This window comes from Rhineura floridana, chromosome 6 (genome assembly GCF_030035675.1).
Source record: "Rhineura floridana isolate rRhiFlo1 chromosome 6, rRhiFlo1.hap2, whole genome shotgun sequence".
Taxonomy (NCBI): domain Eukaryota; kingdom Metazoa; phylum Chordata; class Lepidosauria; order Squamata; family Rhineuridae; genus Rhineura; species Rhineura floridana.
The window spans coordinates 112465558-112492132 of record NC_084485.1 but is presented as its reverse complement, the minus strand read 5'-3'; the positions used below and the strand labels follow the sequence as shown (position 1 = coordinate 112492132).

Sequence of the window (26575 nt, the reverse complement as noted above, 5' to 3'; positions counted from 1 at the left end):
ACACAAATAACACAAATACACAAAAGTTAAATGGCAGATCAAAAGCTGATAACCTAAAGCTTGAAGACTCTGCTAAACTGAGACTAGATCAGCCTTTCCCAACTAGTGGGCCACCAGATGTTGTTGGACCACAATTCCCATCTTTCCTGACCATTGGCAATGCTGGCTGAGGCTGATGGGAGTTGTGGTCCAACAATACCTGGTGGCCCACTAGTTGGGAAAGGCTGGACCAGATAGTCTAACTTTCATATGAAAGTGCCTTGCTGAAATGTGACAAATATATGGATTTAACCACAAAATAATTTTTTTAAAGGATTTTTTGTCATGAATAGTTTCAGGAAAAAAAGAAATTGCAGAGGACAGCACAGAATGAAAGGGAAAGGGGTTTATTCAGTGCATTCCACATCTAACTAATGATCTTACTTGATAAATGGCTTATTATCTTCATAGCTAGAAAGCATTATAAGCAGAAAAGAGAAACAAAATTATTAGACAGAATTTAAATTGAAATTAATAAGAAAGCATTTTTAGTAATTTTATATAAAAATTAGTCAAAATTATAAAATTCAAAGTGCAGACGCAAGCAGTTAAAAATAATAAAAGGCATATAATAGTTGGAAATAGTTTAGCAAATTAGATATCTCCAAGGTGGTTCATTAAAATTACGGGCAATCCAGAAAAATTGTCCAAATTTGCAAAGTGTTTTTTCTTTAATTAAAAAAAAATCATGCTTTAAATTTGTTAATATAGGGTTCTATCTTACCCAGGTAAGTCCGTATTATAGTAGCCATCACAAACACGGTAATTACTGGTGTGGATGAGAAGACAGAAAGAGGAAGAAAAGGAAGAAAAGAGAGAGATGCTAAAGATTAGCTCTCTCTCTTAACATGCAACATGCAATGAAGCTGATATTGTGACCTATCTAAGCAACATCTAGTTTGTAATGTTAGCTTTGTTGCAACACTGTCCTTGCCATATTCTATGTTAAAAGACAATTCAAGAGCCCAGTATTAATCACATTTTACTTGGAAGTGGAGCTGACCTCCAAGCAAGGGTGCTTATGATTTAAAAACAAAACAAACAAACAAAAAACACCTGTCCCTCCAAAGCAAGTTTAGCAAAACATTCAAAGCAAGTCTAGCAAAACATTCAGTCTGAAGTCACACTATACAGAATGATCTACAGCAGGGGCAGGCAATGTAAGTCCAAAAGGCTTCATCCTGACCAACCCAAAGCCTTTTCCTCCAGAAATCTATTCCCTCCCTCTGCCCACACAGAGGAATATTGGACTGAAATTGGGAGGTGGAACCTGATCTGGCCTACCTCTGAACTGAAGTGTGATCCACCACCGTAAGATTCTTGTTAATTAAATTAACCTGTTGCTCTACTTTCCAGAAAGGGAATATTGTACAGTACCAGGATAAAAGTAAATATTTGTTAAATTAGCATGAAAAGCAACAGATAATCTTCAAGATGACAAGAGGAGCAAATTCTCTTAGGGGAATGGGATTATGAGTGGGAAACATGCTGAGAATCACTAACTGCTGAGAATAATTTAACAAAACACACTCAGCAGAACATCATCAGCCACACAAAGAGGAACATCATTGGGAGCTGCATTTTAAATACAAATGAATTTGCTATAGTGCTGTGGAATTTTCATGAATGCGTCAAAGCAAATCCTTGGTCATTGTTCCAGGCAGAAATTATTTAATTCCGACCACTGCCTGTGGCATGATAGCAACAAATGTGACAAAAGCAGGATTGGTGCTGTTAACTTCTAATTGACATTGTGGTTGCTGGGAAACAAATCCATGTGCTCCTAGTGGAGGGGGGAGCTTTCAATCAGTTGGAACAATCAGAAAAAATAATCACAGTTCTTGATTCAAACACAAAGCACTTACTTAATGTTTTCCAACCTGCTAGAGTCTGGTTTCAAAGTGTTTGAGTGCTTCACCATTTTGTAGAGTGTGATCACCAAGAAGATAATATTCAGCTGTCAAAACAGATACCAGTGAAATTAAACTACTTCAAGTAACAAGTTAGGTAATGATGATGCTCTAGACTAAACAAAAATAGAAAAAAGTGGTTATTTTTCCAAACTATTCTGGAGCTGGTGAAAGAACAGTCTCTATAAAGCAGTTTCAGATAAAGACAAGATCAAGAATGGTCAAAGTCACTCCCATTCAGTGCACAACTTGCATTATTTTTCATGTTTCTTGACATTTTTGTTTGAGTTTATCCATGTTTCATATTGTCTAATGTTAAGCATTCTTATGCAAAAGAATGTTAGAAAAATGTTTAAATGTTCTTCTGTCTTCACCCTTTCAGCCACTTTGAACACTGCATTTTTAGATATGCACCTACATTTTATGTTCCCATCCAAAAATTTAAAGTATGAATCAACAAAACAAAGACATGCAGGTAAACTCATTAGAGATCCATGATTGGCTACAGCTCCTTCTTGAGCATGTACTTGGAGGCAACTGAGACAAGTCATTGCCAAATTTATAAAATGGCCCTTAGCTCTTAATAGCTGGAGTGCTGAACTCAGGTATCATATAGTTACTGAGAAAGGAAAGTCAGAGTAGCAGCGCTCACATGTAATACTGTACCATGCTTTAGTGCTATATGGATGACCTAGAATGAGCAGAAAAAAAGTGTTGGACTCATGCAATACATGTATGTATACACACACAAACACACACACGGCCAGGAGGAACACTTTGGCAAGGTTTAATTTCACTTTTGCAGAATCCTGGCTTGTCATTACCTTTCAACCATGAATACCTCTGATACACTAAGGTCTCTTCCTAAGGGCATGTGCATGCACTGTGTGTGGATGAAGAGCAGCTTCTGTGATAGCATCATAGCATCTCTGAAGTCAATACAAGTTTTCTGGTTGTGACCGGTGCTGGTGCAAGATTCCCAGGAATGCTGTGGAAGTGGCTATCAGTGTTGCAATATTAATATCTCCTGTTTCTGCTAGTATAGTTTTGCTTTTACTTTACTACTAGATCTCCCAAGATCATGACCACTATGCAAGTATAATGCTGGCATAATTGGCTCATTGGATCTTTAAAGTCAAAGTTTGTTTTCAGCTGCTTTTTTCATGTGCAGGAGTTGTGGGCTGGCATAGGCACTATAACTTGAGCCAAGTACCTGTGGCGATCAACTGTGGAAATATGATTTATAAAGCCACCCTCCCCCCCATGCAACCCCCCACTTTTCAGACTATAAACATTAATCACAGCTATGCTTAATGATATAATAGTTCACATCATTCCAATAAACTGCTAACCAGATTTAAAAAATGGTTAAAAGTGCCAGAAGACTCAGTCCATAATAGTGGAGCTCTTTTTGGGGGGAGGGGGATACATCTATTTCTATGAACGTTGATGCAAGACTGAAGTCTAACATATAAACACATAAATATTAAATAAATAAATCTTAACACAGCAGTAAAATAAAACGAAACAAGGTGTCTGCTTAAGCATAGGAAAAGAAAGAAAGAAAGAAAGAAAGAAAGAAAGAAAGAAAGAAAGAAAGAAAGAAAGAAAGAAAGAAAGAAAGAAAGAAAGAAAGAAAGAACAAGAATCACTGCACTTTCATTCAGATGATAAAGGTTCTGAATATGATGGTAAAGTCTCTTTAAGAATACAACATACTGTAGTTCTAAGACAAAGTAACTATGACAACAGAGCATATGATACTTATTCTGCACATCACTGTGAAATATGATAATTTAAAGCACCATCAAACCAAAAAACACTAGTTCACTATCTGAAAGCAATATTCAGAAATCTCACACACACCTCAAGTAACAACATCACCATGGCTGGGTTGGGGGGGAAATCACCACAAATGATGGTTGTCATGGGGAATTAAATTCTTTTAAATAATTTGCTGTCCAGGATACATTCATGAGTTAAAAAACTTGGACAGTTTGCCATTCTACCATGTTAATATGGAAAGCAGAACTGGCAGAGGAACTTGTTGAAACAGAATGTGTTTGCAATAAACAACATGCTCTCCCAATTTTTAAATAGGGTGCGATTAGTTAGGTTTTTTTAATGATGGCTTAAACGCTTAAATTTCTTAACGTAAGAAAATTAATATTGTATGTCTTGAAAGCCACTGAGGGTAGCTACTTCAACCAGTGGATTCAAACTGACTCACACTAAGATTTCTGCTGTCATAACACAATAAAATTGTCTTGCAATTTTGTCATGATTATCATTTCTTTGAAAGTATGTGAGAACTGTGCAGCTATTTACCTAGGGCCAAAGGCACCCAGAAGTAGGCTTCTGTGTGCTTATCGCTAGCTGCATAACGAATCATACATGACATTCCATGCATAACAGACCAATACATGAGCATTGCTACAAATAGGATGTATTTTATCTATTCATTTACAGATTTATAAACTGCTTCACAAGTTACCAAGCAGTGTACTATAAAATAAGATAAAATACAAAGGATTACAAACTCAGTAAACTAAAGGCAATAAAATAATTTCTACAATTCTACAATATCATTCCTGCTTTCTTCATTTGTCTCCACCCCTACCATTACGCAAAAAGACTCAGGAGTTGGCTCCCAAAGGGAGGCATGGGGTGGACCCAGATGGTGGCTATTGGGCAATCAGGAAGAGGATGGTTTTAAAGCTAGCTTCTTCCTCAACTCTGCCTCTTTTGCCTTGCAGCACCCTTCTTCCCTCCTTTGTCAGTATGGGATTAGCTAGTTGCCAAATAGGGCTGAGCAGATGGGGGGGGAGGAGATGATGATTTCAGACTCCCTTCGGTTTTGGGTTAGTCTGATTGGTTCTGGGAGTGGTGAGGTTAGTTTGCCTTGGCTGGTGTGGAATTGGGGCAGGTGAGGAAGGTGGGGGTAAACAGCTGGTATACTGAGGCATTCTTGGGTTTGGCACCCTGCATCATCGTAATCTTTATTTATTTATATCCTGCCCTTCCTCCCAGTAGGAGCCCAGTAGGACAGCAAACAAAAACATCAAAAACACTCTAAAACATCTTAGAAACAGACTTTAAAATATATTAAAACAATCTTTAAAAACATATGGAAAACATTTTAAAAAAATGTTTAAAACATCTTAAAACAGCAATTCCAACACAGACACAGACTGGGATAATGTCTCTGCTTAAAAGGCTTGTTGAAAGAGGAAGGTCTTCAGAAGGCTCCAAAAAGATAACAAAGATGGTGGCTGTCTAATATTTAAGGGGAGGGAATTCCTAAGGGTGGATACCATTACACTAAAGTCCGCTTCCTATGTTGTGCAGAATGGATCACCTGATAAGATGGTATCTGCAGGAGACCCACACCTGCAGAACTCAGTGATCGATAGGCTATATAAGGGGTAAGATGATCTTTCAGGTATCTTGGTCCCAACCTGTATAGGCTTTGTACACCAAAACCAGAACCTTGAACTTGGCCTAGTAGCTAATGGGCAGCCAGTGCAATTTTTCCAGCAGCGAGGTGACATGTTGGTGATAATGAAGCCCCACTTACCTGCGCAGCATGGATAAGCGGGGCATAGTTGCGAGGAGGGAGCGATGCTGCCGCGGCCATCTTCATTAAGGGCAACATCGTGTGTCGCAGAGTTATGTGTGCGTGACGTGCGGCAGGGAGGGGAGGGGCCATGGGCCTATTTAAGGCCAGGCCGCCCCTCCTACCTCCTCTTTCAACGAGCGACGAGAGGACGATGAGGGACATAGCAGAGAAAGCTGCAGGACAGTCAGCGTTGGTTGGGCCTATTAGGCCTAATTGGTTACCCCCAGAGGGGGTTTTGGGAACCCCAACAGCTGTGGGTGGTAGCGTTGCGGCGTGGCTGCAACTGGGGCAGGCCTCGTAAAGGGGCCTGACCAGTGGGCCTCATAGTGGGGCCTAGCAGCAGCACATCCGATACCCCGCCCATCTAGCAGTTGTGGAGGGGTTGATTGAGGCTTTTTATTGAGCAGCGCGACATTAGTGCTGCTGCTGGTTAAAAGAAAGACACAGGAAGTTTAAAAATAAATGAGACTATACTGGATATACAAACAAAATTAAATATAGTCATGCTAATACACTGGTTAAAGACAGACTCATGCACATAAAGGGAAATTAAAAATAAATCAGAATAAAAGGGACGAACAAAAGAAATTGTGTCTAATCCTTCTAAGTTCCCTCTGAGCACTCTCCCCCCAACAGGTTCAGCTTAGCCCCCCCCCCCATGATATACACAGGTTGGTTCTTTATTACATTATTACAAGGTGGATGCATGGTGTGATGGCAGAGCCCTTTTGTGAGGCTTATGACTTCTTGCTAGGCCCAGGCATAGGTACAACTTCTTGCTAGGCCCGGGCATGTATGAGGTTTGAAGTACTTAATTATATGATTATTATACTACATACTAGTATATTGGTGGGGCCTAGTGAGCCTTTTTAGCCTTTGGGCCTTTCATAGTTATATGATAATAAGGGCGGAGATAACAGTTTGCTAGAAAATGTCTAAATCGCTGTATCTTAAGTGAGCGGTCCTTTTGCATTCCAAGTGTTAATTTCAGGCTATTTGTTCACTCTGAGACAGAAGAGGCATTTACCTGAATTTAGTTAGGAATGGAAAGTTTAGCAGATGGTAATCATATTGATTGGGGAATAGGAATAAAGAGGAAAGCCCGATTTGCCTAATAGAGATCCCTCCCTCATATTACAGGATCTTAGACTCTTATTGACATAGGGCTGCCTTTTAAGGTCCAGGCAGAAAGCCTACAAGGGGGAGGCCGCTGCAGTCGGCCAAATATGGGTGGCAGCGCCATATCTCCAGTATCTGTGCTTTGGGGAACTGGGTTAGCTGCACTAAAATGGTGGCTGAGAGTGTGCTTACTCATAAATTATTTCCTTTCTTTATGTGAAACAGGGAAATATGAGGCCAGTGGCCCTCACAGCAGTGAGGAGAAGCACCCAGCAGTAGCTGCTCAAGGAAAGCGTTCCTCCCCTGTTAAGCTCGAGGTACTGGGACCTTGCTTGCAGACTGCCCAGTTCCTGGGGAGGTTTGTTTTGTTATGGGGTTTTCTTTCAGTTTCTGGATCCCATATTGTAGTCTCAGGGCTTACCTTAAGGGACTGCACTCTTAAATTTGTCTTGGGCATAGACACTATGGCAATCAGTAATGGCTTCCTACCAGTTAGTTAATGCACTGCCTATGGGAAAGTATGACATCTAATCTGTTTTTTCATCTACTGTGGGGATACAAGGGGATTTATAGCTGCTGGGTTTTTGCCTTTTCAGTCAATTCTATGAGGTAGAGCATTACATATAGGCCGCTCTATTCTCGCATGGAGCACTTCAGCTCCTTCCTTGAAGGGGCTGTTGGGATGAGAGGGTAAAAAATAAATCAATTTGGATGCATGTTAACACCTGATGTCACAGATTATGGAATGGCTATGTAACTGGTTCATCTGAATGGCTGTGTCAATGGACCATCCTGCCCGGTGTTAACCTTCCTGGGCATACCACCTAAATCACCACCAATCATACTCATGTGGTCAGTCAGTAAGTGTTTCTTGTCTGCCCTCCAGGTATTAGAGGTCTTTTCCGGTGGTTTATGAGGTCATAGCAGGGCTTCCACAGCCTTACTACAGGTTCAGGTTTGTGGCTGTATAATAATTTAATGCTTGTTGTGATCAAATATTGATCAAGAAATTAGAGCCAAACTGCAGGTTACATTTTATATTCTTGCCCAAATCGTTTGGTCTAGTTTTCCCACACTCCTGGGGAAGAACTAACTAACTTGCTGTAGAATTACGTGACATAGCTCATGGCTAGAGCCTCTGAACTGCAGGCGGAAGGTCCATAGCATCTCTAGGTAGGTCTGGGAGGTAGAACTGGAAGTCTGTGGATGCATCAGGGGTTTTGTGCTGGCTGCAGGGTTGGACTTATAGGCAGTGAGGCTTGGGAACTCTCCTGTCCATTTTAGGTAGGGTTATGGCCCTTGTCTGTTCCTTTGTTCTCTAGTGCCCAGATTTTAACGTTTTCTTTTGGGGCATGGTAAGGTAGACTCAGGTAGAGTGGTTCAGCTGTGCTGTGCAACTGCACATTGGGAGATTGGGGAGCAGAGTCAAAGATGGCCATAAGCCGGTCTGTCGCCCAAGCATGCTCAACAGCTATCAGAATGCAGGAGGGGTTTTTCCCAGGACTTCTGGGCCGGCAAGGGCTATGCACCAGAGTGAGTCACCTGCTGGGATTGCCTAGTGAATGGCTGGAGACTGGGCCTCTCAGTCCAAGCACTTCGAGGTAAAGGCTGATGATTTTCCCACTTATTCCAGGGACTTCAGAGTCCGCCGTATGTTAGCTGGGTGGGCTAGAGAACACCCTGCCACCCTCGATCCCCGTTGCCCTTTCTCACGGGACATTTTATTGAGTATGGTGGGCCAGTGAAAAACAGTATGCTCCTCAAGCTATGAAGCCAGACTATTCCAGGCGGCAGCCCTTATGCTGGTTTTTGGAGCTTTTAGGATAGGTGAGGTGGTGGCCGGATCCAAGGGAGATTTGTCTCAATGGGCCCTCCAGCAATCAGATGTCTCCAGGGAAGGGAGTTGTACCCGTATAACATTGATGGACCGGCAATGTTGCTGGACAGGGATGGAGCAGCTGCGCACCCTATCCTGGGCTTACAATTAGGCCTCAGTCAATGGGCTGCAGTGTGGTGGCTTGGCTGGCGAGGAATACTTTGGGACGGGCTCCTACCCACTTTGTCCCAGCTTGGTTCAGTGCAGACATCTCCGCATGTGGTGGTCATTCCCCGAGTTGAGAATGACCTCAGTATTTGAGGCAAGGCCCTCAGGTGGCGGGCATGTGCAGACATGCAGTTCGGGACGCAACGATGGCCTTGGTTACCTAAGGGCATGGTCCTCAGTTTGGCAGGCATGTGCGGACATGCAGTTGGCGAGGCAACGGAAGGGCATGACCCTCAGTTTGGCAGGCATGTGCGGACATGCAGTTCAGGAGGCAACGGAAGGGCATGGCCCTCAGTTTGGCAGGCATGTGCGGACATGCAGTTCAGGAGGCAACGGAAGGGCATGGCCCTCAGTTTGGCAGGCATATGCGGACATGAAGTTCAGGAGGCAACGATGGCGTCGGTTACTTAAGGGCATGGCCCTCAGTTTGGCAGGCATGTGTGGACATGCAGTTCAGGAGGCAACGATGGCCTCGGTTACTTAAGGGCATGGCCCTCAGTTGCAACGAAAGAGCATGGCCCTCAGTTTGGCAGGCATGCATGGCATGCAGTTAATAAGGCAACGTCGGCCTTGGGTACATCTGCTTTGGTCAGACATACTCCCGTGAAGGGTTTGGCGTGGTGTCTGGAGCCCGATAGGGATGGACCAAGCGTGAAAGAAGGTCAACTGGCAAATTCGGTTGGCTATTCTGGGGCAGGGGGGGTTGGCTATTTCACACCCTGCATTCAGCATTGGATGGGTGAACTGTACAGGGCCGATGGCGTTCACCTGTCTGACGCAGGTAACGTCTTTTTGGCAGACCTGCAGAGGTGTCTGCGAGAGGTGCTTCTCGGCAGTGGGTAAAAGGGGATTAAATAGAGATTTGTCCCCTTTTTGTGGCGGGAAGGTGCGGAAAGGGAAATAGGTAAGGACAGCTTGGTGGCCCCCTTAGGCACCTTTGGAGGTGATTGGCGGTTCCAGAGGCCTGTCTGTCAGAGCTTTGCGGCTTGAGGGCAGGATATGGGCTGCTTTTGGGGCCAACTTAACTCATCCACCCGAGGGTTGTGCGGCCCCGGGGGGTGGTGACCTGAGAAGGCCCCCCTACTCACCTACTGGGTGTGGCTGGCGGAAGGGGTAAGCAGATGGGGCTTGCCCTTGTCCCAAGCAGAGGCTGGTCGCCCGTGAGCTGTATGGCAAGATGCTTGCTTATAGATAGTTCCGCACCTAGGTTTCCCTCTGCAGGTCACTTTAAAAGGTGTTTTTGTATAGTTTAATAAAGTGGCCCTTGTTCAACCCAAGCGGATGTGTCCTTGTCTTATTTCGCCCCTTCACTCGCAACCCTGCTCCAGTGAGCAGTTGCGCCGCTCTATTTTGCACCAGCTGCAGTTTCTGGACCAACCTCAAGGACAGCCCCACACAGAGCATGTTACAGTAATCTAACCTGGAGGTTACTAGTGCATAGACAACTGTGGTCAGCATATACCAGTCCAGAAACAGTCACAGCTGTCTTACCAGCTAAGGCTGGTAAAAGGCACTCCTAGTCACTGAAGTCAACTGGGCCTCTAGTGAAAAAGATGGATCCAGGAGCACCCCAGACTACTGACCAATTATCTGAACTCGGGAGCCACCAACCCATAGTGTGTCTGTCTTGCTAGGATTTAGACTCAGTTTATTGTCCGAGTCCAGGCACCGGTCCAGGGCTTGCACAGCCTCTCCTGATTTAGATAAAGCTGGGTATCATCAGCATACTGCTAACAGCTCAGCCCAAATCTCCTGATAACTACTCCCAATGGGTTCATATAGATGTTAGACAGCATGGGGGACAAGAGGTACCCTGCTGCACTCCACAGCACAACTGCCAGGGGGCCAAAAGACAGTCACCCAATGCTATTCTCTGAGAGCGACCTTGGAGATAGGATTGGAACCACTGTGAAGTAGTGCCTCTGATACCCATCTCACCAAGTCAGCCCAGAAGGATACCATGGTCAATGGTATCAAAAGCTGCTGAGAGGTCAAGTAAGAATAACAGGGTCGAGCTCCTCCTGTCCTTCTCCTGATGAAGGTCATTCATCAGGGCAACCAAGGCTGATTCAGTCCTATAACCAGGCCTGAACCCAGACTGTAATGGGTCAAGATAATCTGTTTCATCCAAGAGTACTTGCAATTGCTGTGCCACAACCCTCTAAAACTTCTCTAAAAAGGGGATGTTTCCTGTAAGGAACTGCCTGTGTTGCATGTTTGGTGGGGATCTGTGGGATGCCCTCATGGGCCTGATTTGTGCATCAGAATGAACGTCAATATAGCAGGATTAGGTTGTGCAGGCTGGACACACATCCTTGGCTCTTCTAGCAAGGAGAGAGAATTTTATCCCCATTCTTGGTTGGGAAGCCATAGACGGTGGCTCATTGACATGCTCAGGGGATTGGAGGGAAACTACCAGATATAATTTTAATCCTCACCTCATACTTTGAATTTGGTTGCTTTGATTTAACTGGCCACAGGTTCTCCAAAGTTGTAATATATTCAATAAATATAACATTATTTCTTCCAAGTTTGGTGTCATGAGTCTTCTTTATGGGTGTGGTGGCAATTATGATATGCATGCCACTTGAAAGGCTAAAATGCCCATCTAGCAGTGCCAGCGACATTGGCTCTGTTTGATGATATATGCAACCCCTTCTCTTCACATTGCAATTAAATCAGAAAGTATTCAATTAACTATCGTTTCCCCTTTATGTCCAAATTGGAAAACCATGATTTCCATTTTCAGAACAAGCCAGGATTTTAAACCAACTTCAAACTGTGGTTTGAGATTCTGCCTTGTTCCATACTTGGTAACCATAGTTTAGATGTAAAGGGAAACTATGAGTGCTTGAAGAGTTTAATTGTGAAAGGAGCAAGTCAGTGTGTGTACCGACAAAATGCTTGTGTATATCTTGGCTTACTAAACCAAGATATGATAATCTAGTTTGGCAAAATATCACCTAGGTGGTAGTGGCAGGAAGTTGTTTTCAGTTCTCCAGCTTCCACTGGAAATATTTTTATTGTTTAAATTTGCTGTATGTCACTTTGAAGAATGAAATATCAGAGTGGCATATAAATGAAAATAAATTTAACAAACCAACAAGTGAATGGTGTATTTCTGACATGGTGTCTGGAGCTAAGCAAACATGTACTTGGATCACAAATCTTTACCACATTCTAGTAAATTAAATTATCTAGGATGTGGCATATATAAAATATTAGACATTTCTCTCCATATTTTCTGAAATTTCTATTATTCACACTGAAGCTTTGCCTATATTTTGACCAGCAGAGGAAATTCCAGTGTCTACCACCGCAAGGTTGGCTGGACAGTACCATTAATAAGAACTGATATTGCCTCTTTAGTGGCAGATTATGTTTCCCTATTCATGAAACAGAACCACATCCAGAATCCTTTGGGTCAGTAATGTTCCTGCAGGCAATTCATAAGGTTCATGAGGATCTCTCACAGGAGCTCAACATGAACGAGAATCTAACCAACCTCAAACCATTTTGAATTATATGAAATGAAAAGGGGCACAACAAAAAGTGAAATCATGAGCTTTTCTGACCAGAGTTTACAAAAGCTCACTCTTTGTTTTATTATAGCAATCAACCTGCTCAACTGAATCAAGTTCATCTGAGCTTAGCAACTTAAAATTCATTCCACACAGCCTGAAGTGCTGACATGGATATGATAAGACAGAAGAACAGAAACACCACTCTGAGGTCACCTAGCTGAACTGCACATGTTCTGACCCTGTTTGCCCTCCTTGGAGCTTTTGTTAACTAGCAAATGCAACTCTAAAATTGCTCTTGCATCTCTGCATCCTTGCTCTCAGCCAAACAGAAACCTATTCCTCTCTGGGACTGGCAGCCAGAGAAGTGTTGTCTGAAAAAGGCTTCTAAATGAGTGTGGAAGCTGAACTCTCGCTGAACTTAATTAATTATTAAAGATGCAGATGGAGCTGTCCAAATGATAAGAACAGCTCCTGACGTGTCATGATCCAAGCTTTCATTAAATCATTTCAGGCATACTAATGGTGTTCTGCTGCTCATTACTCTCTCACACACTTTTTCCCACAGATACAATAACCCTGGTGCCCCATAGTCTGAAATAAAAGTGAACCATTCTCCTTCATAGGTCCCACCCTGTGTTTCCTAAATTGCTTACAATGGGCAAGGTTACTGGGAAGGAAGGCAGTCCTATCTAACTTTAAAGAAAAAAAGGGGGGGAGGGAGGGGGAGAGAGAGAGAGAAATCTTTCTTCAGCATGCAATAATTGTATTTTAGCTGTGCAAGTTGCTTCCAACTTAAATGGGCTTAGGAGTGTCTTAAATGGCCCACAGACTGGAAGTGTCCCAATTCCAAAGAAAGGGAATCCCAGGGAATGCAGTAACTATCAAACTATTGCCTTAATATCTCATGCAAGTAAAGTAATGCTCAAGATTCTACAACAAAGGCTTTTACCATATATGGAGCGAGAAATGCCAGATGTCCAAGCTGGATTTAGAAAGGGAAGAGGCACCAGAGATCATATTGCAAACTTATGTTGGATAATGGAATGGTACAAGGCATTTCAGAAGGAAATCACCCTGTGCTTTATAGATTACAGCAAAGCCTTTGATTGTGTAGATCATGAAAAGTATGGAACGCTTTAAAAGGAATGGGAGTGCCACAGCATCTGATGTGGAAACTATACTCTGGACAAGAGACTACTGTAAGGACAGAATATGGAGAAACTGATTGGTTCCCCATTGGAAAGGGTGTGAGACAGGGGTGCACTTTATCACCCTTCTTGTTTAACCTATACACAGAACATATACGGAAAGTGGAATTGGACCAAGATGAAGGAGGTGTGAAAATTGGAGGGAGAAATATCAATAATTTAAGATATGCTGACAATACCATACTACTGGCAGAAACCAGTAATGATTTGAAAAGAATGCTGATGAAAGTTAAAGAGGAAACCACAAAAGCAGGACTACAGCTGAACATCAAGAAGACTAAAATAATGACAACAGAAGATTTATGTAACTGTAAAGTTGACAACGAGGACATTGAATTTGTCAAGGATTATCAATACCTTGGCACAGTCATTAACCAAAATGGAGACAATAGTCAAGAAATCAGGAGAAGGCTAGGACAGGGGAGGGCAGCTACGAGGGAACTGTCACCCTAATCAGAGGCAGTATGCTTCTGAAAACCAGTTGCCGGAAGCCTCAGGAGGGGAGAGTGTTCTTGCACTCAGGTCCTGCTTGCGGGCTACCCCCAGGCACCTGGTTGGCCACTGTGAGAACAGGATGCTGGACTAGATGGGCCACTGGCCTGATCCAGCAGGCTCTTCTTATGTTCTTAGAAAAGATCCACAAATGCAAAGATGTATCACTGAACACTAAAGTCAGATCATTCAAACCATGGTATTCCTGATCTCTATGTATGGATGGGAAAGCTGGACAGTGAAAAAAGCAGATAAGAGAAAAATAAACTCATTAGAAATGTGGTGTTGGAGGAGAGCTTTGTGCATACCATGGACTGCGAAAAAGACAAATAATCGGGTGTTAGAACAGATTAAACCAGAACTATCATTAGAAAGTAAAATGAAACTGAGGTTAGCATACTTTGGACACATCATGAGAAGACATGATTCACTAGAAAAGACAATAACACTGGGAAAAACAGAAGGGAGTAGAAAAAGAGGAAGGCCAAACAAGAGATGGATTGATTCCATAAAGGAACCCACAGACCTGAACTTACAAGATCTGAACAGGTTGGTTCATGACAGATGCTATTGGAGGTCACTGATTCATAGGGTAGCCATAAGACGTAATCGACTTGAAGGCACATAACAACAATATTGAATTATGGTACAATAATAAGAAAAATGTCCCAGGGTGGGTTACAATTATATATAAATACAATATTAAAATGAATTAAAATGTGGGAAAAGACACTCTGGGAGGAAATATAAGATCTCAACTTCTAAGGCCAGTAAATTAAACTACATGATGATTCTCAATTCAGTGTCAAATAGACAGATCTCTACTGGCAACCCATGACTGGAATCTTAAACAGAAACATATGCATAAGGAGGAAAGAAGATTTTTGCTAACTGTAAGTGGTTCACACTGGGCAGTGACCAAAAAGTTTGGCACAACCATTACCACAGCGATTGAAAGTTTATTCTCACACATTCCAAGAATACTCCCACATCCTATTGAAGGTTAGAAACATGTTTGTTTGTTTTTCAAATAAAAACCATATACCCCACCCCAGCTTGAATCTCAGTGAGATGTATCAGTATTTCCACTAGATTCATTTATTTTAGCAAGTCTACCCTGACTATAACTTAGTTGAATACAACCTAGTGTTTTGGTGCCATTGCATATTCTGCATTGTGGCTTACATCTTGGCTTCCAACTGCAGTGCCTTGCAAAAGTAACCAGACCCCTGACCAGTACTCTCATATTACTGAACTGCAACATGTGTCAGTTTTTTATGTATCTTACAAACATTTCCCGACATAAAACCAATGTCACCTTACAATAATTGATTCTGGGTTTCAGTGTTTCAAAATAAAATATCATACAGAATGAAATTACAATGTGCCATTTATAATTCAGTAATATGAGAGCATTGGCCAGGGTTCTGATTACTTTTGCAAGGCACTGTATGTCATGAATATTGTGGCACATTGCTGGGGCTAAATAAATTGTTAAATAGAACAGAATCATAGAATTGGAAGAGACTTACAAGGCCATCGAGTCCAACCCCCTGCTCAATGCAGGAATCCAAATTAAAGCACACAATAGCAGCAACAACAGCTGCTGTTGTTATATAATCATCACCATATGTGTGTGGGGATTGTAATTTTAAATGTTTGGATGATGCTGGTAGCACATATACATTAATGTACGCCCGTGGCTCTTCTGCAGTTGCACTGTTCACATTACACTGTTCTTGAATCATTACACTCCTTTTCTTTTGGTCGGGACGATTAGAGGGCAAAGCAATTGCCGGAGAAGAATTACTCCCAGGAACTGTGCAGTGATTGCTACCTGCTGTTTCATATTTTTTGAAGTTGGGAATACTACTCCCAAAGGCCTTTCACTTCTCAGCCTAAATGATTTGCAGGAGGATAATAATGTCATGGCCAGTAAATAATAGTAGACTCTGACTGTACATGGTCAATATGATTAAATGTCCCTCACCCCGATTTTCACTCTGACCTGGTTATGAGGAAACACCAATATCTGCAGCAATGCCCAAGGTCCACACAAAGTGCAATGTTATTCAAAGAGAGAGAGAACTAAACAAAAGTAGTGCTCACAGTAAATGAGGCTCTTATTTTTGTAAAAAATAAAAGAGAAAGAGAAATGAGATACTGGATCATTGAACTGTAGTTCACACATGAGTTTCAGCCACTTTGTTCTCAAGGGGAGGCCAATCCACACATGCAACAGAATTAGGTGGGAATGGAGTGATAGAGTTGTGAGGTTGAAGCACTTTAGGCTGCAGGTAGATGCATTTAAAGATGGCGATTTAAAATGGTGCTCTACACAAAACATTCAGAATCCTTGGCATGCTGGATGCAATCTAGGCTAGAACCTTTCTTCCTGATATACTAAAATTTTATTTGCTGGATTTTTTTTCTTTGTATGGGGACCAGTAGCGGATGGCATGGAAGTGCAGCACCACTCACCTGACTTCTGGTTGGTAGCATCACTGCTGCTTAATGGGAGGTAGAAGGGGAGGGACAAGGCAGTGGCATGGTGTAAACGTACCAGTGCGAGCAATGGATTGTCTCCACCAGTGTGTTTGCACTGTGCCAACCCATCTGCCTCCTCACCCTTCCCCCTCAAGCTCCCAGTAAGCAGCCAACTGGAGATCAGGTGAACAGCAGCACCCCACTGTGCCATCTGCTATCGATGGGGAGGGTTCAAAATTAGTGTTGTCACCTTCTACCACCACACATTTTACCACCTAACTCTAGCTCCTGGGTTCCTACTTCACTGAGCAGTATAAAATGCGAGATTATTTCAGTTCTTGCAAGAGTTACATTTTGCAAGGACAAGTTTGCTGATTTGGCGAGAAAGGAAGTGGCCATGGCTGAATTGGTGAGTTCCTATGTTATTTATTGTGTTGCACAGCTACAAATATACTACTAAGAGGAAAGAAAGAAGCTAAACGGAGCAGATGATTCAGCCTTTACTGTTTCATTTGAAATATATCCAGTATTCATGCACACCAGTATACTGAATTAAAAGCTGCCTATTTTAACATGATTTAAATGTCAGAGGGATTTAAAAGTTAGAGGTGGGAGGATCTTCCAGTATTAGCTATACTTGCATGACTCAAAAGAGTTTTTCTGTATCAAGTTTCCTCCGTGCATGCTCACATCAGTCATGATGCTTGAGATTCTTTGGTTCATAGGTGTGTCAATGTGAGTAATCTATCTGCTTATATTTCAGTGAAGACTCAAAGAATAGAGGGTGAAAAAAACCTGAATAATCAAAGTAGTCTTTTTACCTCCTGTCAATTCTTCAGTCATTTTGTGAAACAGCTAGAATCAGCTATTTTTTTCCAGACTGCTGTACTGTATATACTATATGCCAATGATCAAGCTAAATACTATTTTTACTGTTTAATCATGATAAATATTACATATACAGACTTGAAGTGGTTGCTTAAAAGTTGAGGGAAACACTTGCTGGTTAATGTGCAGAATTTTTAAGATATAATGTAACACACAACTCACTCTTCATAGTTCTCTTTTATAACTTTGAGTGGAAACCATACTGGCTTTGATCCAGATTAGCATGAATGGAACTCCGCCCACACAATGGGGCTTTCCTGATCCTTCCTCTCTGCTGCAGCCCCTTCTGCCCTTCAAAGGCCACTTCTGACCATTCTGACTGGCATACAATGTGTTGTAGAAGTTGCATAGGGAATGAAGAACTGATACATATCAGGAGTGATATGGATTCCCTCCTCCCACTGTAGCTCCCTGCACTACATTCCAGACTATACAAGAAGCCCCCACCCCAACTCTCAGGAGTGGTTTTGGGGGCAGAGAGGGGGTGGGTGGAGGATGGGCAGGCAAGAAAGCATTGTTACACAAGTGAAATTCTGCTTTCGCCAAACCAATGGTTTACGCTCTGTGAATTCCAGAGAGAGTTTTTAAAATGTGTTGATAATGTGAATGTTTTGTCTTCTTTACAGTATGATTATTGTAATGAATGCCTGAAACAATAACTACTATTTGTCTGGGCATACTATGCAGCTTTACTGAAAACACCTATCTTCTCTGGACACAACTGGTAATCAAGAATAAAGACTGGCAACTCAATCCTAGAGATAGACCTTAGGTGCCATGGGTTGGCTCAATACATATAGTAGCTTATAGGGTCAGGCTGTAAGACTACTTCAAGAAGATAAATCTGTTCTTCAACAAAACTAAATGTTGCATCAACACATCAAGGACAATGGTTTTTGGTACAGTAAAAAATGCTATCCTCCCCCCCCCAAAAAGGGGGATCATTAACATTTTCATTATGGAATGTGTGAGACGGAATGATTTGAAGGCACATGATAACTGCTGAAACTAAAGGGGTCTAGTACTAAGTAGTGCCTGGATGGGAGACTACCTGGAAACCATATATAAGAAACTCTGAACTCCTTGGAGAAAGACCAAAGTATAAATAAAAGAAACAAATTAATTGAATAAATAATAGTTCACGACCAATCCTGTTTTTTAAACAGTATGACTTTAGTTTTGCACATATGGAGAAAATACTCAATAAATAATATAAATAAATCCGAAAGGCTCTGAAACTAGAAGGATCTCAAGTATCACCTCAAAAGGGGATAGCAGTGTGCATGACTCAGTGGTAAGTTTTATAGTACATTTACCATCACAACTGTACAACACGTATACCAGAAATGTACCCTAGTTCAGAGAGGCAGGTGTGCTCAGATAGGCACATGAATCACTGCAACAGGATGCAATGATGGCCGACAGTTTTAAAACGGGATTAGACAAAAAAAGGCTTTCAATGGCTACTAGTGATGATGGCTGTGTTATGCCTTCAGTATCAGTTGTGGTTTGCCTCTGAACATCAGTTGCTGGGGAACACAAGTCAGGAGAGCACTGTTGCACTCATGTCCTGCTTGTAGCTTCCTATAATCATCTGGAAGGCCACTGTGAGAAGAGGATGCTGGACTAGATGGGCCTTTGGTCTGATCCAATAGGGTTCTTGTTATGACAAGTTTATGACAAATGGTATCTAGTTTTCAAAATCTTTTGGTAGCTACCATTGTAATAAATCAAGTGAACTGGAAGAGAGGCAGACAGATGGGTGGGGAGAAAAGAGATCTTATTCTTACCAGAATAATGAAGGTAACAGGCCCAATAAAACTCCAGATGAAATAGTTGTCAACCTTGAGCCAGCAACTGTTACAGAAAAAAGAGGAAACATGACATGAGTACAGCACATATCCTCCTTGTTACCAATGGAAAGTACAAAACATCTCTTAGGACTTATTCACATGGACATTTTCTGGCTATGATGTGACTTATTAGCAACTTCATGAGGAGATTCCCACAAACCCCATTCTTGAAAATAGATACCATACACAATTGCCTGTATCTCCTCCTTATACTTTATTCTAGTTATAAGATTGAGGGATATTTGGCTCAATCATACTACATGTGAGAAGGATCTTGGAATTCTTGTTGATCACAAGCGGAATATGAGCCAATAGTGCAATGTGGCTGCAAAAAAGGCAAATGCTTTTAGGCTGCATTAACAGAGGTATAATTTCCAAATCATGTGAAGTGCTAGTTCCCCTTTATTTGGCACTGGTTAGGCCTCAGCTTGAGCATTACAACCAGTTCTGGACACTGAACTTTACGAAGGATGCAGACAAATTGGAACAGGTTCAGAGGAGGGCAACAAGGATGATCAGGGGACTGGAAGCAAAGCCCTATGAGGAGAGACTGAAATAACTGGGCATGTTTAGCCTTGAGAAGAGTGAGGGGAGATATGATAGCACTCTTCAAAAACTTGAAAGGTTGTCACACAGAAGAGGGCCAGGATCTCTTCTTGATCATCCTAGAGTGCAGGCCACAGAATAATAGGCTCAAGTTACAGGAAACCAGATTTTGGATGAACATCGAGAAAACTTCCTAAATGTTAGAGCAATACAACAATGGAACCAATTAGCTAGGGAAGTGGTGGGCTCTCCAACACCGGAGGCATTCAAGAAGGAGCTGGACAGCTACCTATCGGGTATGCTTTAACTTGGATTCTTGCACTGAGCAGGGGGTCAGACTCAACTCTACTATTATATGATTTTATAAGTTGGAAGGCCAAGTGAGAGGAAATTAATATAATCCATGAGCACATTCAAGGGAAACTGCACTAGCTTACCATACGTGTTCTAAGTTGAGAAAATAAATCATCCAACTCAGTTATTCAAAAAAAGTAGAAAAGTCTTTTCTTGCTGAATACATGTTTAGGTAATTCTTTTACTGAGCTGTTTACTGAGGCTATTCACCAGTTTTCACTTTTATCATAATTGTTCACTGCCTATTTTCTTCACACTATTACAAACTGCCTCCATAATGCCAATTATTGCAGTGATGTGATGCAGTAGCCTTTAGACTTTTCAAACCCGGAACCTAACCTCAACATGAAATTCAAGATCATGAACAGATGTCCTATCTCCATGTTTCTTTCTCCCTCGCTCTGACCCTATTTATTACTTCCTGCTCTCTTTGTCCTTCTCTTAAAACAACTTTATCAAAGAAATAGTGGTGGTGCAACAGGTGCAACTCACCTTGGGTAGGGGGTCAACCCACCAGTTGAAGAGCACTGAGTATTAATAAAATGACCTGTGTGGCAAGCTAATCAACACAAAGGGCTTGCTGGATAAGGATAGTGGCCATGAGAAGCCATGTAACAAGTCCTCACCTTGGTATTTTGATAGACAACTCTGCTTCCTTTTGGGTTAGTCTTTGATATAGGCCTGTGTGCCCAGGCAGAGTATAGATGTGGGTTTCCCCCACCCACAGGTTTTCTTTACACATTCAAAATCTGGTTTTAACTGTACATCACTTGACTATCCCCCAAAAATGCCAACTCAGAAAGTGATTAAATGTCGTGTTTTTTAGCAGAACAGCATAATAAAAATACAATGTCCTAGCCCCCCTGCTGGAAATTTAATAGTTAAAATAAAAACAAACAATATTAAACTAAACTGAACATCAGTTTATCAGGACTCACTTTACTTAGTGATTCACTTTTCATATACCGCAGCTCCCTATTGAATCACTTTCATTTGTCTTTCAACAACAGCAAAATCAAGCAGCTTTCTTGTATTCAGCAGTATCTGCCCATACTGTAACTAATTTCATCAAAGGACAAAGTAAGCTCTATTGGAAGGCGCATTTATGCCTGTAGCAACATAAATCCTCAAAAATATTTTGAGTCTACCTGCATAAATATCTCTATTTTTATAAATAAAAGGCAGTGGGCTAATTTTAATGCTATTCTTTCACGATAAATATTATCAAAGTGAAACATTTGGGCTGAAATACTGAACTATCATTATCCAGAAAGAGAGCTAGCTAGAAAGCAAGCTGAACAAAGAAATTCAATGAAATATAAGCTTAAAACCAGGGTGAGCAAATCAGATACTTTGAGTAGAATTATTTTATTTTACTTAATATCCATTAGAAGCTGAAAAAAGTTATTAAGTTTTTCTCCAATTTGTTTCGGGTCAATCTTTGGTGTTAAAAAGAAAGGCCACAATTTAGAATCTGCCTCTCCAGGGTACAAATTCTCTGAACCTAGAAAATTACAAAAGATCTGATTGGAATTTGCACAGCATTGCCATTATCTTACCAATAAAGCTTTCTGATACTATTTTACTCTGTCAGGGGCTCTCTGACAGCTAACACGCTTTTTTAAAATTTGCCTGAAACACTCAGGTCACTAGCAATTACTTACGCGTTCTTTGCTCCATAGCTGGTATAGTCAATAGCTGCTGAGACACCAACAACAGTGGCAGGAAAGAGGTAGCCAGCAACATAGTAGTACTTCTTCCTAGAATATTCACTTTCAAATACTTCTACTAACATGAGATAGAGTTGCACCCCTTCTAGACACATCCAGGCAAAGGCTGCCAGGAAGAAAAAGTGTAAGAGGCCTGCAAATATTGGGCATGCAATCTGCAAAGAAAAAGAAACAATCAAATGCAAGCTGCAATACCTTCAACCTTCCCATTTATTCTGATGTTTCCAGAATATGAAATAATTTGGACATTACCAGCTTGGATTATGTTGACAGCATATACAGCAAGAATCTCAACAAGGGGTTTTTCCCCACACTTCCCCCCAAAACACAAAACTTTATATAACTATTGAAAACTGTATTTTGTTCTCGGTATCTGCAGTGTTTTCACTGTTTCACTCTGTGAGTTAAGATATGGAAAATATGTGCCTATTAGCATTCATTGGCACAATGGAATATCGTGTAGAAAGCAGTCCATTAATTTTTGTAGTGAAATGTTAACACTCTGCTGTAAGGCTTATATTGCAGATTATTTGGTATAAGAAGATAAAGAGACCCTGCTATTAGATGTATTATTTACACCTTCTGTTGAAAATTCTTGTGCCACTATCAAAATATTATATTTCCCTTTTAATTATACAGCCACAAGAGTGGCTGTATACTATAGTCAGCATGGATTTTTCTCATTTTGCAATATTAAATTGAAAATATCCCCATGCCATTCTACTGCTTCCCATAAGCTCATTTCAAAACAAAACCTTACAAAACGTAGTCTTGAACTCAGAAATGCTTGAAACAACCCTCTAGGTTTTCATGGCAATACATAAAACACTCAGAAAGAATCAAGACTTCAAAGTGTAAAACAAGAGGGGGGGGGAATCCAAACTCCTGTTTGACTTTTCTCTGTCAGTGGTCTCATATTTTGCTGAAATTAATTAAAAATCAGCCATGTTCACAGAGTACCTGTAATCCTATTACTGACCTTGCCCCATACCCTGACCTTCATTTTCTGCAGTTTAAAAGTTAAAAAACTGTATGGCTGATTTTTAATTAAAGAAATTTAATATTGAAGTCGATGATAAGCACGGGCATGCTCAGTAAGAACCAACTCTCAGTGTTCTCAAAGCCAGGCTCACAGCTGTTTGGCTTGGCTAATCAGGGGCCCACACCCACACCAGACCTTTATTTAACTTTAGACAGTTATGGCTTCCCCCAAAGAATCCTGGGAAGTGTAGTTTGTGAAGGTTGCTGAGAGTTGATAGGAGACTCCTATCCTATTCAACAGTCAGTCCCTCTTCTGGTGATTGTAGCTCTGTGAAGGGAACAGGGCATCTCCTAGGAACTCTCAGCACCCTTCACAAACTATACTTCCTAGGATTCTTTAGGAGAAGCCATGATATTGTTCACAATGATATTGTTCACAATAATTTCCTTTTAGAAATGAAAGGGGCTTTCCCTCTGCCCAGTTCCCACCCATCCAATCTCCTCACCTGCCCCCCTCTCCCCTGCCTCTGGTCAGTTTCATATATCCTAAGCATGACTGGAGAGCCAGTGTGGCGTAATGGTTAGAGTGTTGGACTATGACCTGGGAGACCAGGGTTAGAATTTCCACATAGCCATGAAGCTGACTGGGTGACCTTGGGCCAGTCACTTCCTCTCAGCCTCAGAGGAATGCAATGGTAAACTCCCTTCTGCTTACCATGAAAACCCTATTCATAGGGTTGCCATAAGTCGAGATCGACTTGAAGGTGGTCCAATTGATTCAAGCATGATTGTACAGGAGTAAATCCCACTGAACTCAAAAAGCATGCAGATGATCAAACCTGCCCTCCCCTCCTCCTCTCTTTTATCCCCTCCCCGTTAATGCACCCAAAATAGAAATAGAACATAACCTCCAGTTTGATACATAAAAGGCTGTCTTCACCATCATATGACATTAACCAATAAAAAGGCTTTGAAATTAATAAAAATAAATTTGACACAGATTTCTATGATAAATAATAAGAGAAATATAATTTTCTAGGTTAGATTCTCTGTAGAAACAGTAGTAACACAGAAAAGAAGCAAAGCAAGAAGAATACCAACAACCATACAAAAAATGTAATTCTCCATCTTTGGAGATGTAGTCCTGAAGGCAGGTGTTGCCACCACTCACCATATGCTCAGAGGCACGTTATCAAATTCTTCCAAGCTACACAGGAAGTGGATTGGACTGTGAAAGATCAACCCAAATGGTGTTTGCAGTTTTACAAATTTGTAAGGCAGTACAGTATCTCAGAGAGGAGGTCACGTCTCCTGTTCCCTTGGTGTATTCACTATAGCTGCCCAATTTCCCTGCTTTTTAAAGTTTGACAGAAATATCTGTTGGCTATAGGTACGTTCTTAAACCGCAAGGGTTTTTTTTCCCTATTAGTGAATTTTACATTTTTAGGAAGATCTTATGTAATATTACTAGCCAATTTACACCCCCTCCTCTATAGATGAATCCTGAACAAAATCCTACCAACTGATTCCATTCTAAGGGCAGCTTGTTTTAGAAAAAACATGGGGTCGGTCTCATGCCTTGTGATTTAGGAATATGTTAATCTGAAATGAGAAGTGAAGACACACAAAGGGAAGGAATTCCAGAGCTTTCTCTCTCCAAGGACAGGAACATCCTGTTTCTGTGTAACATTCTTCTGTATTTTGGGCACCTTTCTCTTGGGAAAACCAAATATCTGACATTATTGCTGCAGTTACTTTCAGGGCAGGGAGTATCTCCAAATTTGTGATAAATAAAGCGGGCTTACCTTATAATCTGTCTTATCAATGCCTATTAGGAAAATAAATTCTGCAATGAGGAGGTTAATGCAAAGGTTCTTGTGAATGGTGTTCCGGTCACTTTGAAGGCCACGGAAGAAACAGAAAGTGAAGATGCAAATTGCCAGGCAGACAAGGGAAATGACAATCCCAACCCAGGTGATGACAGTGAGGAATAAACCATGCATTCCATTGTACTGGAAATAACAAAGAGTGAAGAAAATTAGTGTGAACACTGATCAGTACAAAGCTAAAATGTCATGTTCACAGCTAGCACCTAGAAATTGCAATTTTGTTCAATGGGCAGCATTGAAACCTGTCCATTGATGATTACAGAGACGAAAATTTGAGATGGACTAACGTTGAAAAAATCTACTACTACTACTACTTCCAGTAACTTGCCAAATTTAAGTCTAAAAGGCACTTTTTGTGTGCAGGGAGCGAGAGACAATTGCTGTATTGAATACACAAACATTGTCCATGATACTAAAAGAAATTTCAAGAAACCAAATATCTTCAGTATAAACCATATGCTCCAAAAATGGAACAGATGAATAACTCTTATTGTGCACGCCAGTTAAAACAGGATAAGCTGTCAGGTTCTTTGGCTGCTCATGGTCAGAAAAAAATAAGTTTTACTGTCATTTCTATGGTTCTGTATCTCAGTAATATCTAGAAGAATTTGCAGTTAATAGTTCTCTGTAGTTTTTGATTTTCCAATATAGGACTACTTTCTAATATTTGCATAATCTACTGGTGGATTACACAACACTGTACAAAATATATAGAATTAAGAAATAGGAATCTATTGCAGAAATAATTATATTTATTCAAATATTATGGTAATCTGCATGAACAGGAACTGGATGCAAGGTCAGTGAGGTCACTGTTTACACATATATCAACAATATTATGCAAACTGATACACATGTTTCCTGTGAGTATAGGATAGCCAACAGCAGCAGACTGCTCTTCCAGCAGCAGATTTTATATTTTGGGCTGTACTACCATGTTTATAGTGCACATGAGCTTTAGTGTCTTATATGACCCAGCTCTATGGTATCTCCAAAAGTGATGTTATTCAGATACCTACACTACATAAGTACACCAGATAACAATTGTTAATGGACAGCCATCATGGCTATTACCTGGTTCTATAGAATGCAGAGCCGAATCCACATTTTCCCTCTTAAGCAAGTTTTTGAAGGGTGTATATCCTTCCTTTTATCAACAGTTATCCAGTTCGATTGTAAATATGAAAGGGTTTCAAATAATCTTAAGTGCAGCCATATTAGAAAGCTACAAGAAAGCTACAAAATACTTGGAGAAAGCAAGAGTCTGAGGAGCCAAGATATGATTTAAGACTGCCAGAAAGCAGTGAATGCTGCTATATATTGATAGATGGAAGACTATACATTTTCAACCCCTTTAATGAAATGGCATTCAGCATTAAATATAAGGAGCTGAACAGATACATTCTTTTTCATTCTTTTTTTTTTTCATTTTATGACTGAACCTACGGAACACAAAGTTCATATTTGCAATACTGCGAAATAAGATGTCCAGAAATACTCTGAAATAATACTAACATCTGACTGTCTAGATAGTTCAAGCATTTAGAAGTTAAACTGGGCATTCTAAATGTCATCTGCTTGCTTATTAAAGCCATCATTACTTACCGCAAGTCCCCTATGGGCCATGAGGATAGCAAAATTGGTTAGATGGCTACATGCACATGTGGTATGTGTTTTATTTGTGTCAATCAGCTTGCATCCTTGAGTTGACCAATATCCCATCATAGTTCGTTCTGAGTAGTTCCAGAAGGAACAATTTGCATTGAAATAATTATTGGTCTGTGAGATACCAGAGTAAAGGAAAATTAGAACTGTACACAGAAATGGCAAGTATGGTATAACATGCATGAAATATAATTTAGATTACATTCTACATATTTTAAGGTTTGGAA

At 41.0% G+C, this 26575-nt stretch overlaps 1 protein-coding gene across 19 annotated transcripts in view; it reads right to left on the bottom strand.

Annotated features, from left to right (window-relative positions):
* The window catches only part of ADGRL2 (adhesion G protein-coupled receptor L2), a 252946-nt gene that overhangs the window by 15354 nt on the left and 211017 nt on the right, over positions 1-26575 (bottom strand). For all 19 annotated transcript variants that reach the window (XM_061633470.1, XM_061633468.1, XM_061633465.1 and 16 more), the window contains 5 exons: positions 26289-26462; positions 24600-24806; positions 21748-21968; positions 19121-19187; positions 1905-1996 (listed from right to left, as the gene is read on the bottom strand). In XM_061633470.1, the coding sequence (XP_061489454.1) occupies positions 1905-1996; positions 19121-19187; positions 21748-21968; positions 24600-24806; positions 26289-26462 (761 nt within the window). The remainder of the gene's footprint in view (positions 1-1904; positions 1997-19120; positions 19188-21747; positions 21969-24599; positions 24807-26288; positions 26463-26575) is intronic.